Source organism: Gavia stellata, chromosome 7, assembly GCF_030936135.1.
Source record: "Gavia stellata isolate bGavSte3 chromosome 7, bGavSte3.hap2, whole genome shotgun sequence".
NCBI classification, from domain to species: Eukaryota; Metazoa; Chordata; class Aves; order Gaviiformes; family Gaviidae; genus Gavia; species Gavia stellata.
This window is the reverse complement of record NC_082600.1, coordinates 31,188,728-31,202,320: the sequence shown is the minus strand read 5'-3', so window position 1 is coordinate 31,202,320 and position 13,593 is coordinate 31,188,728. Positions and strand designations below refer to the sequence as shown.

Here is a 13,593-nt window from a genome sequence, read left to right as displayed (position 1 = left end):
ATTGATACATTCCTTAGCATTGCACACTAATTTTACTTAGTAAATAAACTATGAATATAACTATATAAACAGCTTTTAAGAATTAATATTGAATTAATATATGTGAAACTGATTGCACAGAGTTGTTTTTTTAAATAATTGAACTTGCATTCTCACCTTTGGAAGCTGACAGACTAATCCTTCACTCGCACCGTCCTCCCATATCTTTTTTGCTCCCAGAAAATAACTGCAGATATACAAGAATAGCAGCAGTTTTTGTATCAGTATTCTTTGTAGAAAGTGATTATTTCTCACATGCTAAGTGATTGACACAAATGTAACGTAATTGTGCTTAAGGTACCAGAGATTAGTGTCTGGGGTGTTTTTTTTTTTCCCCCCCTCCCTGACACAGAAAACCCCCCACTGTTCTGTACTACTTGTGAAGCTGCAATAGGTGTTTCTCCTTTTACAGTGTTTTACTCCATCAACAGTATCTTTTAAAAGAAGAAATATGTTCTCCCAGCAGAATGATGCCTTTGGAATACAGCTCTTTTATTATACAACTAAAGTGGGTGCCCATTTTAAGTACCTTTTCTGCTAGATGTAAACAGTTTTTTCTGTATAAAACCCATGAAGAAGGAATTGGAGTTAAATAAAAATCTAGGAAGCAAATGAAAATGCAAAGACTGTCCCTTGCTTGGCAGTAATCCCTGAGTGTCCCTGAAATTCATGGTATCAGCACCTTCAGCAAATTATTTTAATTAAGTTTAGAATACAAGTAACACTTTTTTAATTTATTGTTGCAGACTCATAACTGAGGGCACTGGTGAATACAAAAGCATGGTTCTGTGGGCACAGCAATTATTTTGGAAATCTATATGCAATGCTTTCACGATTATCAGTTGTCTAATTCATAGTAAATGGTCTTACTACTCTAGGAATAAGACCTTCAGCACATCTTTAAATGATGGGAATGTTATGTGTGCAACTGCAAAATGTGTATGATTTTAAAATTGTATTTATTTTTATTTTGACACCTTGTCTGTGTCTTTAATGCACTTTCTGTGTTCCACTCTTCGTAAGGACAACGTATATGCAGTTGTTCTTGCTCCTTTCTGACCTAAAGGCAGTTCTTTTAACAGAGAGCATATACCAACTTCACAGTCACAGTCCCATGGTCAAGAATCCTAGTGAGTCAGTGATCTGCTCTGCTTGCTCTTGCATGTGTTCTCACTTACACTCTTTTTTCACACTCTCTCATCCTCTTGAATCTTCCTGTGGGATTGAAAGGTTCTACATTTTGTGCAGCCTTGTTGTGACTTCTTGTTTCTCCTTGGGTGTATTGATTGTTGTGCTCCGAGGTAATTCAAGCAGATTCTCCAATGCTGGTTTCATTAGCAAGGGTAGACTATTTTGAATTTGGTGACTGGGGAGGATATGCTTGTGAAATTTAAGTACAGAAAGTTTGGAGGATGGAGTTTTGTCCATATTTGTGAAAAACAGGTTATTTATATATAAAAAAAAAATCATTATTGAAAATTAATGTTTCACCTCAAGGCTACTTACTGTGAGAGCTGATAACATCTCACCAGACAAAAAAACAAGTCCTATATTGAGATTTACTGTCTTTTGGCCTCAGTTCAGCGGTCTACATCTAATCGATTCTATTCCAGTTTTTATATTGCACAGTTTATGGTAATATTGGAGGGTTTTCTTCAGTGCCATCTTAAGTGACTTGAATAACATCTATCATGTTATTTTCTTCTCTAATTCTTTTTGAAGGCCTTAGACTGTCCTCTGTAGCAGTTCCATCTTCTGTACAAAAAAAGTGTTATACATTGTACTTAAGAAACAGAATTTTCTGACCTTTTTAGTCTAATGATTTTTAAGCACTAATTTAAAACCAATGTCTCAATGGTGGGCATGAAATGATGTCTATATTAGTCTGTTGGTACCCCAATAAGGAATTTACTAATTTTCTCATTGTACCATAAGATGAACTGAAGTTTAAGGAAGTTAAATAAGTTGTGAAGAGAAGTAGGGACATTGCTTTCCATTGCATAGCTTAAGCATTCAGTCTTAAACTATATATCAGCTTTTAATATCATTACAGAAATGTTGGCTAAAATATGTATGGGGGGTGGGCTTAATAAGCTTTTCCCTTTTGATATTTATTGCCAACACTTGTGATATTTCATTCTGTTGTTATTGTAGGGAAAATCTGAATCAGACAGCATATATAAACTGTATGAGCTTAAACTGGGTCCTGATAATACTAACCTGATAAAAATGCCTCGTTGACTTCGGATTTGATAGCTCAACAATGCTGATGCCTTTGTGTATTAATAGGGAGAGCTTGTAGAGAATTTATTGTTTAGATGATGTGCTTAACATAACTGCATCAACCTGGTGATTAGTTTAATTAGATGATGTAATGCTAGCCCACTTTCTTCTGATTTGTCTACATTTATATTACTTTACTTCCAGTCATCATTATTCAGCAGCTGAACTACAGACAGTTCTGTATCATAGAACAGGAAGAAAAAAAGATGGTGCATTTCTGAAGAAAAGTTTCTGCAAATTATGTAGTGCAGATTGTTTGTGGGTTAACGGTAGAGAGCAGCAGATCAATGAGCAATCTCAAGACTGACTACATAATAAAAGTTTGCTTCTCTAAGTGTTGTGTTTTAGAGAACAAGTGCTTTGAGTCCCTGAGAAATGGGAATCTCGGCTCACGAAGGCTCTCTGTAGTAACAACTCGAACCTTGTGGAAGAGTCTTTTATACATGGTAGTGCTGATATAATCTCCATCAGTCGTGCTGGGGATGCAGAAGATTATTCCTTTTCAGTTATCCCCAGGACTGTTCCCAGACTCTTGCAGCCATGCCAGGCTGTCCCACAGCTGTGTGCCATCTTCCCTTCAGGCTGACATGATGTCTGAAGTTTAGCAGGAGCCTGGTGTTGAGTGCCTTCCCTCAGTCTCCGGAACACCCTGTTGAGAATAACCTCTTTATTGTCATCTTGTGGGAGTTTTTTAGTTTTGTAGGTTATATAGGTGAAGGTGACAGAAACTTCAGGCTACTGCATTTGCCTTCAGTTCTTAACATTATTAAAAGCCATCAGGGAGGAGGAGGCCAGTTTCTCTTTTGATGGTTGAATTGAACAGGCCTCTGGCTTCCTTCTTAGACACTTATTTCTAGAAGTTAATCTTAGTCTATATGGAGAAAGAATAGGAGAATTTAATTCTCTTTATGGAAATCTTTGGAGCAAACTGTTCCTATGCTTCACCTCAATTTTTCTCTGAACTTGGCAGAACAGGCTGCTCAGAAATACCTTAGAGGGAATTTGAACCGTTGCAGTGCATCTGTTTTTCATGGTGTTAGATTGGAAGTCTTCAAGATTGGTTAAGCATCAGAGGACAAGTCAAAGGGACAGTCTTGTTTGTTCAGAAAGTGTCGACTTGTATTAAGCACTATGGAATATTCTGCTATGGTGTAAGTAGTTATTTCACTACCAGAGAGAAAGTTTCCATAGGGACTAAAAATCTTCTGGTTTATGTCTGGGGAATGTTTCCTTTCTTCGTCAAATATTTGTGAGAATAAATAAATTTTTTTTAATTAAAATGCTATTTTTCATTATACTGTTCCTAAATTACCTGTTCCCTTACATCATGAAATTACTTATTTGTTCCCAATGTCTGTGTATGGTTGAACAGAATCTTTATTTTTTCAAGGAAATATTTTTAAATATTTGTTTTATCTTGCACTAACAGATGTAAACATATGTGAACAGTTATATACATGTACATATTCAGTTAACAACAGAATTTCTTACCTTTATTTTGTTCAGCTGTTTGCCTGTATTAACTCATGTATACAACAAAGTAGTTAGGAGGAGGGGGAATAAGACAGTAATAGACCTTAAGCTGCCTGCAATGTAGCTCTGAGTACTTTTCTGATACTCATTTTCAGGGCCTGGCTGGCTGCTGCCAAGTCTGCACCTGCAGTGCTGCTTGATTGAAACTCTGCATGTATTCCTCTTAATAAGAACAAATAAATAATATCTTCTGTTATTTACCAAACACCAGGATTACTTCAAAACCAGAAGTAGCAATCCCTCTTCTGTGCTGATATTCTGTCATTTCTGCCTATGCACAGAGGATGCTCAGGCTTCATTCCTCAGCAGAAATGCCATCTATATCTCTATGCTGTACCTCAGGTTTAACTTGCTATTTGGAATCCTTACTCAAATGCATATCTGGTATTTTTGATTATGAATTGTCACATAAACACAGTGATTGATTAAAGTAATTTACATAGAAGCACTTGTGGTGTTTCTGAGCAAGGGAATAAGCACAGAAGCACATGTCACTTAATTACATTGCTTAACAATAAACGTCAAGTTAAATCTTTTTAAAAAAAGATGAATGCTATACTTAAGGAAAGTGCAATTACATTTCTATGGTTTGAAATGTTTTACACACTGTATATATTAGAGGGGCAAAGATATTAACACTTCTGTACATGCAAAGGTGCTGACAGATTTCAGATGCTACCAGGCAGGCTTTTGTAACCGCTGTCTGCTTATTGCTTGCAAAGGGAACTCGTTTAATTTAATGTGCTGTTAATCTGAGCTCATTTACTTATATGCATACAGACATTTGCATACAGACACACTTCTCAGAACTGATTGAGAACATGAGGACTAGTGGTCCTGATTTGGTAAATTGTTGCATATAAACAGGATTTGCATTCAAATTAGTGTTTTATATCCCAGCCTGATTATACATTCCATTTTAATAATGTTGAATGAATGGCAATAGTAGATTTTGGAAAGCCACTCCTCTGATTATATGTTCCAACTCTATATTTAATTAAAAATGTCTTTCCTCCCTTTTTTCCCTCCTTTGCTGAAATTTAGTAACAGACCTGGAATTTCTTCTCCCATAAAATAACATGTACGCTTCTATAACAAATAGTTATACCTTCCAAATTGCATTAAATAGTTTGTTTAATAAGAGACTGTCACGTATTCGTATGGGAGGGTAATGGAGGAGCAACTGAACTCCACGGTGTTCATCATCTACTTCTTGGAGAACAGAAGAGAATAAGAAATCTACAGACAGAAATGGGATGAGGTGCACAGCTCCCCATCCTAAGTCTGAGCAAGTCTGTATGTCCAGAGGACACTTCACTACTGGGCAAAAACACTGGCTCAATTCTTTTCAGCAATTATAGCTATGTTGTTGTGGTGCAGCTTTCCATTCTCACCCTGAATTAAAAAAAAAGAAGAGAATAAAATTGTGAGAATAACTATTCGACTACATCCAAATTAAAAACCAAGGTTAGTTTTAATGAGGAGCGGTTTTCCAATCTAGTTTGCCATCTGACTTCCACCAGTTCAGCGCTGCAGCAGTGGCATAACTCAGAGAGGTGTGTGGAGGGTGGTTCTCAGATATATTCAACACTTGCGCGCTTAGACTTCCTCACTGTTGCCTTTTCTGAACTGGTGTGACAAACGCCTGTCTTCCGTCTTACTCTGCACAGCAGCAACACATCCTCTCCGCTGCTGCTGGCATGGTGCAGCTTCTCCTTTTTTCTGTGCTCAGATATATAAGTATTACAATGGCGCACAATTTATTTGATAAAGACAGCTCATTTCTTTTTTGCAATCCATGAATTTGAAGAAAATACATGAAATAATTTATGGCACTGAAACCATCTTAAGTAGAGCATTATAATCTAATTGCACTGTGTGTTGAGTATTTTTCCTGTTGCCTAGCAATGAGATTTACCTTGAGATTCACCATGTGCTTAAGATTCCATTATTAACTTTCTGTTTTCAAAGGTCTATAACTTTAATAAAAATCATTACTCGTAGGACAATCCAGAAAGTGCATGTTGAAAGTTCTTTTTGTTGTTATGGGGTCACTTACTAAGGAAGCTTGAGGCAGAAAGCTCTGGTGCCCTTTGATTTCTGTACCCCTTCTCCCATTCTACTATACATGGTAAATTTTGAAAGTAACTTCTCAAGCAACAACTGTTTTGTGTGGTTTTGAAGCAGTAAGCTATTTATAAAAGTGTTCTTTCACTTCAAAGGTTCTACACGGAGATGTTTTTACCAAGGCAGCTACCTTTGCTTAGAAGAGCAGCAACTGCTTTGTGCTTCCCCACGGAACTGAATGCCTAGGAAAGGGTTTGAGCACTGGCCTTTGCGGTCTTCTCTGTTAGTGCTCCACAATGTAGTAGAACAGGTCTAGATGTTTTCTTTGGGGAGTGGTAATGCTTGCTAGGTAGGAGGATCACATGGAGCTCGATGAAGGAGACTAGTGCTTGAAGAAGTTGGAGGAGCAGAACCTGTGGTAAGAGTGAAGAGGAAAGCTGTAGGACAGGCCCAGAAAGTCACCTTGTTCCACAAGAGGGGCTAGCTTAAAGTTAGGGCCAGCAAGTATATGCAAAACCAGACAGCTTTTAGCTATAGGAAAAAACCCAGTGTATTTATTTTTTATTCCAGTTACCTCTGATAAAGGTGAGGTTTGGATTGTCTTGTGCTACTCCATGAGGCAGTGCTGTACCTAAAAGGACTTGACATTGACCTCATGGAGAAAAGGGCTGAAAACTACTCAATATCCAAGCTTTTTCAAGAACCAAGTGTTTTTTGCAAAGTGATTGGAAACTGTGTCAGAATGATAGTAGTGCTAAGCCACTCATAGATGCGTTTCAGGACTGCATCTTGCTGCAAGGCAGAAAGCAAAAAACCAGTTTCTTCATAGTTTCTGTAGAAGTATTTAAGGAAGGAAAATACCATTACTGGACTTGTAAATTTGGACTTAACAAAAGATGCCAAGATCAGCCTTTATGAAGACATGGGGGGGAAAAAAGGTATTTTGAGTTAATCCTTTTTAAAAAGCAAAACGTTCTATATCTTAGTGTTTGAAAATGGTTGTGATTATTATGAAAGATTTGGTTTTGCATATTTAGATTTATGCACTTAACAATTTATAGAGGATATGTGTGTTTAGTTGTGAATCTTTAAGGAACTTGACTTTACTCATGTTGTAAACTACTGCTACTTTTTAACATCTATGTAATTTTGATTTGTCACCTTTATAATGGTTAATTATTAATTCAGAAACATAGAAATTTAAAGTTCATGCCTTCAAGTGAGCAAAGTAATTTTTACTGGAAAAGGAGGCATTCAGCAGCACTGGCATTTATCTTGCTTTATAACTAAGCAGGATTAGTTAAGAAAAACAAAGTAAACCCTAGATTTTTTTAGATAAACTGGCTTATCTACCCCATGCTTATGTTTCAGTACATACATTTTTTGCACATATATGTAATTTTTCTTTGGGGTTATGTAGTCTCAATATGATTATGAATGCTAATTACTGTTATAAATCTGCTAAGTATTTGTCATTTTTGTTGACAAAATATAGATATTATAAAATAATATAGCTATTATAGATAATATAGATCAATATTAAATGTGGAGAAGTGCAGTGTTTGCTGTGGTTAACATAAGTAGCATTTCCTGTTTAGCTAGACTATCTTAGGCACAGTTTAGTGCTCCTGCAGCCTTTGTATAGAAAATGAGGAAAGAAAGGTGTGCCTGAGAGTTCCTAATTTAGATGTCTAAAGTTAGAATTAACAACTAACCTTCCCCATCCCCCTTTTCCCATAAGTGCTCCGAAATCTTCAGTCTTCATCAGTCTGCCTTGAAAAATTCCATTTCTCACTGGAGAGCTACATTGGGTTAGTGGTCTGGATTTCATCTCTCTTGTGCTTCCCCAGAAGATCATCTGTACAAGAACTGAATGAAAATGAATGAGTGTTCCCCTGACAGGGTCTAACATTCCAGAACAGTAACAGGGGGACTGGCAAAATGTCAATTGGTTTTGCTGTTAAAATGACACTGAGGGAATGTGTAAAATAAGGGAAAGTAAAATCCTGCTCTGTTTGGCATTTTCCTGTATTAAAGCAGCTCATACTGTTGTATCTTATATATGTTGTATGAATCACAAACATACCGTATAATTGCATTATGTCTGTGTGGAGAGAAAATGAGGGGGAGTACATTTGTGGGTCTTTAACGTGGTTATGATTTCTAAAGCTTCTGTACTGCAGAGATGTAACACCTTAGACATTATTGCTAGCTAGTAAGAGTGCACTGGTACTAACCTGCACCATGTCAGAATTGAATTGAGGATCTCCTGAAGCTTAGTTAAACTGTTGGAAGTGTTCAGGCAAAGTATAGCTTGGCTTTACATTATATAGAGTAGGCCTAGTACCGTTTCTGTTCTCATGAAGAGAACATTTATTGCAGTCCACAATGCTCTAGAGAGAGTTATTTGGCTCTCCTGGAAATCTGTCCTAGTAAAGAACATAAATAATCATAGCATTCTCATAGCATAACATGGTCACTCTCATTTGATGCCTAGCAACCAGCAAACTTTTTTTATTGTGTGATGTCCTATGTATGTTTGTATAATTATACCTGGAGATTTTCATTTAACAAATCTGTTGGTTTTTTGTTTTTCTTCCAACAGCTCTTTTTTCTAGAAAAAAATTAGTACCAATAGCTCTAACTTTGCAACAACAAACCAGAAAAAAATTACTAAATATTTATATGTAGTTTCAAAGAAGTGATAAGAAGCAAGCAAAATTGGTTTTAAATTGGTGGAAACAATTCTTAAGACATATTTGTTGCACAAACCCTGTAATTTTAGCCTGAATTTTACCTAACATTTGCTTCTAACCTGTGGTTAAGCAGCTGCAAAGTAAAAGTCTTAATTTAAAGTTGCTGCTACTTTTTTTGGGGGAAAGAATTCAATAAGGGTTATGCTCATAAAGTTAGTAATAAAGTTACACTCATAGTTTCAAGTGATCAGCAAAGATTGCATGTCTTAGAAAAATAACATCTTGATCCTCTACTGAAAGTGTGACTAAAGGGGCATCTCAGTATCATTGTTTTGAGGTGTCCTTGGTTCACTTGTTTTACACTATAGGAAACAAGGACTGCAATAAAACACAAAGTGCCTTAAATAAAAACACTTCAAACCTCCAACATACATTTTTATTGTCGTCTTCTAGGTTGACTGGGGTCTACTGGATTATTTAGTGATTGACATGCCACCTGGGACTGGAGATGTACAGCTGTCAGTCTCACAGAATGTTCCAATTGGAGGTACGTGTATTGCTTGACTGTTTCAGAGATTTGAAGTTAGTTAAGTCTGGTAGCTTTAGAAAAATCTTATTTTAAAATGCTCGTCAAAAATTCTTTTGTCTTTCTAACACAATAAGAAACTCTTCTGTCAGTTTTGTGGTGATGAAAAACACCATCAGTGATTTTTAACATGTTAGCATTATGATTGTGTTACTTTCTTTTAAGCTGAGTTTCGAAAAGATTGAGAAGTCAAGTATAGCAGTACTCTTGAAGGAAAGGCAGTCATGCCAAAAACTGGTAAGGTTAGTAGTAGAAAATATTTTCTTTGTATGTACCTACTGCATAGTAAAGCTAATAGAATAAACTAGTTTGTCTTCATGATTGCTTTTTAATTAGAAGCTGACAACGCTGTTAATGCACAACATTTATTCAGATAAACTATGCAGCACTGTAATACACTGATGCATTCTTTTTCTTCTCGTATTATAAATTTGACTTTTTGTAGGGGATTTAAACTTCGACAAATCAATCTTGATGTATGCAGGCTGCCCTCTAATTTCATTTGTTTCAGCAGGAGTTAGAAATACTGCTTCTGAAAAAATGCTGAGCATCTCATGAGATCTGATAGACTCTAATGGTTTATTACCTGTCTGACATACTTCAGCGGAAGTTGTCAATAGCCAACATAATCAATGTTAGGAACTCAGTGGTAAAAGAGACAAAGCATTCCTTACAGTTCCAGGAATAATTTAATAATTGCTGTGGCTTTTCACCAGGAGGGTAGTGTAGCGCTGGAACATGTTACCCAAAGAGTCCATGGGATCTCCATCCTTGGCAGTTGTCCAGATTGTACTAGACAAAGCCCTAGCTGGCCCTGTCTAGTGTTGCCAGTAGCTGACCTCCAGAGACCTTTTCCAGCCAGAAATTCTGTGATTCTGAGTTATTAAGGAATCAGTGGGACTGCTTGTTCCACTTTTTGGTGATACCAGATAAATATGTTGATACAAACCCAAAATGGTAGCATCTTTTACTGATCTAATTCTTTTCTGAGTGCAGGCTGGCACATGTGCACAGGCAAGCCCTGGTTCCTCTGACACTCCTTTCTCTCTGCACTTTGGTGGCAGTAACACACTGAAGTGAAGCCACTAAATATTAAATTTGTAGAAACGTTTCACTTGCATGTAGAACTCTTACCAGGTTGCCTGATAAGCTTAATGAATAAAGACTCGTGTATCTCTAAAAGTTCATAGGACAGGATAAAAGAGTTAGCTATAGGTACAGGTAGAAAGATTGGTGGGCATTACAGACATGCTTATATATAAAGGCACTAGACCTAATGGATTTTGGGACATACATCCTGGTTTCACAGCAAAACCATCACCACTGTTACAGCACAGTGAAGTCCACAGGAGTGAAAGGAGCCCTTTAACAATCAGGCAGCACCTTGCATCTTTTCCTTAACACAGTCATGTCTCAGCTGCAATCATACATGATAACCACAGTTACATATCTACAAGCCAAAATTTTTGACAAATAGTTAAATTTAGTGTTAAGGCTGCATGGTGGTATCTCATGATCTTCCATGATATTAAGTTCAGAAAAACTTAAATCTTTTGACATATAAAACTCAAAGGCGTATGTTAACTCAACCGTAACACTATTGCCCCAAAATCGTTAATAACCGTAGGAGGTTCTCTCTGCTGTCTGTGATTGTGTTGAGTGGTGGAAGGGTACAAATCAACAGAGTTGTGAGGAAGGATTTAGTGATTTTTTTTTTCCCAAAAGAAGTAGAAGAGGAGGCTTCTGGTGCCTTAGCTTATCTGTGACCTGGAGTATATGATGAAAAGCAAATCATGATTCATACCCAATTTCTTAAGTAGGTTGCATGTGTGAGTAGCAAAGCAGGAGAGCCTTTTACTCACAGGGTTTTAAGCAATGAGATGAAGCATGACAGTGGTATGGAAGTTCTTGGTAAGGTAGAATTTCACGTTAAATCTTGTACGCAAGGGCAGTAAAATTATGAAACTCAAGAGGTATGGCTTTATCTTTGTGGATTATGTTTGTTTTTTTTTTAAGGAACGGTGGGTATTGATAATTGCTATTCACTGCAGTGCACCTAAATGTCCTAATTTAACGTAGAAAAGGTCATTAGACTCTTGATCTTCAAAGGGATTATTGTGCCCTTTTCCCACAGAATTCTATAGTGTCTTCAGAAGTGTGAGTGGTTGTGGTGTTGGTGCACTGGGTCCTCTGGGACAGAGAGGTGATGGAGGAAAATACTTTAATGCTATATTTCTTCTAAGTTTTGCTGAGGTCAGTTTGTGAAAGGTCACAAGATCTTTCTAACTGATACACTACATAAGTAAATGGAAACCTTAATTTGCATAGTTTTTTTCATAATACTTACATCTTCTTAGAATGTAATATATGTTAACAAAAGCAAAACAAGTTAAAAAAAAAAAGCTGGATTTTCTTGCTAAGGACAGCAATGTCCTTATTCTTGTGTAGGTGTAACAAAGTGAAGAATTAAGAGTAAATAATTTTTATTCAGTATTTTCACTAGTTTTCCATATGGTTGTCAGAAACCTGTGGTTCTCATACCTGTTGAATCAGGTTTTGAGGCAAGTCAAAGTACATAAGATGTTGATTTAAAAAAAGGAAAGGAAAACAGGTTTAAAAGAAGAACAAGCAATGTAGATTTTCTTGATATGCCATAAAAGGGGATAAATTCTTGTCCATGTCTCTCTTTAAACTCTTCACTATGGCTTTCTGGCTTTTTTTTTTTTTGTATAAGTATGGGCTTTTATAACTTCCTAACTGAAGACAGCATTTTAATTTGAATTCTAAAATGGCTTCATATTATTACCACAGCTGCTCAGCTCAGTTTATTACTTTGTCAATCCTAACTTCATAAAATCAGGAGTGATAGCATCACTTTACATTTGTCTTTCCCATTAGTTGGTTTTGTTGAGCATGTTGAGGTCAACTCTTCCTTTTGATGAAGACATGCACAGCAGAGAAGGAGTGATAAGATTTGTAATTCCCTGTGTTCTTACTGGCTCAATGAATTTTAGTGTTTTATAAAGAATTTTCTGTGTTGTGTATTGTGGGTATTTTTCATTCTCATTGGAAGGGCTTCTTTTTATGTATTACAGCTTGAACTGTGCTTTCTTCTTTTACTCTTATTCCTTGGTTTCTGTCTCTTTGACAGTCCCTAGCCTTGTTTAGCATGCTTTTATTTTTTTCAACCTTGTTCCTTTCAAGGGTACAGAAGACAGTGTTACAAATCTCTGTGATGATGTCTTTGGAGCAGTCTATAGAATTCTGCTGGTTTTGTGGGCTCCATCTTCATTTGCAATTCATGTTTCTAAGCTGTGTGTTGTCTTTTATTTTTTTACAGAAAGTATTTGGTGTTGTGCCATTCTGTTCCCTTTCCAGTTTTCTTGTTCTTTCTTTATCCTTTGAGGATGTCTTGGACAGTCATAGTATTAGTGGCATAATTTCTCTCTTTTTCCTCAGAGACAGCATATATATCTTAGTTAAGTACATTTAGAAGTGCCTTATCTAGTTTGCATGAAAGTTGTACTTTGATTTGCATGCATGCATATGTGAGATACAGTATTTGCATTACGGTTTCTTCATTATTTATCTGTGGCTTCCTAGGGATAGACAGCGTAGAAAATTTGTATTCTGTCTCTAAATAAATTTAGAAAACCTGCACACACATTTTTGCCAGGCACTTACAGATTTTTCTGTGAGCATGAGAAAGAGCACTGGTAAATATGTTTTGTTTGGGGCAGGTTTGCCCAGATGGGGCATGAAAAACTGTAGCTTAGCAATACCTGACAATAAGAGAGGGACTAATAGGACTTGTGAAATGGTATTGGGTTTTAATTTTAGAAGACTTTTTTTGTCCTGCATCACAGGTACCGTAATTTTCTTGAGTCAAAAAGAGATTAGAGCAATACCTAATAGGTAAAAGCAATACAACAAAATATGTCTTAGAATTCTGGTTGTCATTAAAGAGAATATCAGCCTCACACAACTTCAACTGGAGTGACAGTTTTGTGTGGGTACTTTTCCTTCTTTAAAAGATGAAAAAAGAAACTCCTGTGCCTTTCATTTTTTATTCTATTATTCTTAGTCACCTTACGAGGAGATGCATCTTATTTAGCATATTATTCTGTAATCATCTTTTCTCATGTTGCAGTCGTTCATCAACAAACTAGTAGATGAGAAATGATATGATAGCTTGAAAATGTGATATATATTTCTCCTCAACCACCACTTCTTTCTTCAGATGCAAGTCTGCTTTCCAAACAGAAATCCAGGATCAGTCTGGAGAAAAAGGCTTTGTTTATGGTCTGTTGTTACTTAATTTATATTTAGTTCTACTTCTTTACTTCTGCTTTGTTCTTCTGTTTCATCTTTTGCATGAGATGTCCAGAA

General features: G+C 36.4%; 1 protein-coding gene across 1 annotated transcript in view; it reads left to right on the top strand.

Annotated features, from left to right (window-relative positions):
* NUBPL (NUBP iron-sulfur cluster assembly factor, mitochondrial) overlaps positions 1 to 13,593 on the top strand; it is an 87,587-nt gene that overhangs the window by 43,787 nt on the left and 30,207 nt on the right. The window contains exon 7 of the mRNA XM_059819657.1: positions 9,072 to 9,165. Within this exon, the coding sequence (XP_059675640.1) occupies positions 9,072 to 9,165 (94 nt within the window). The remainder of the gene's footprint in view (positions 1 to 9,071; positions 9,166 to 13,593) is intronic.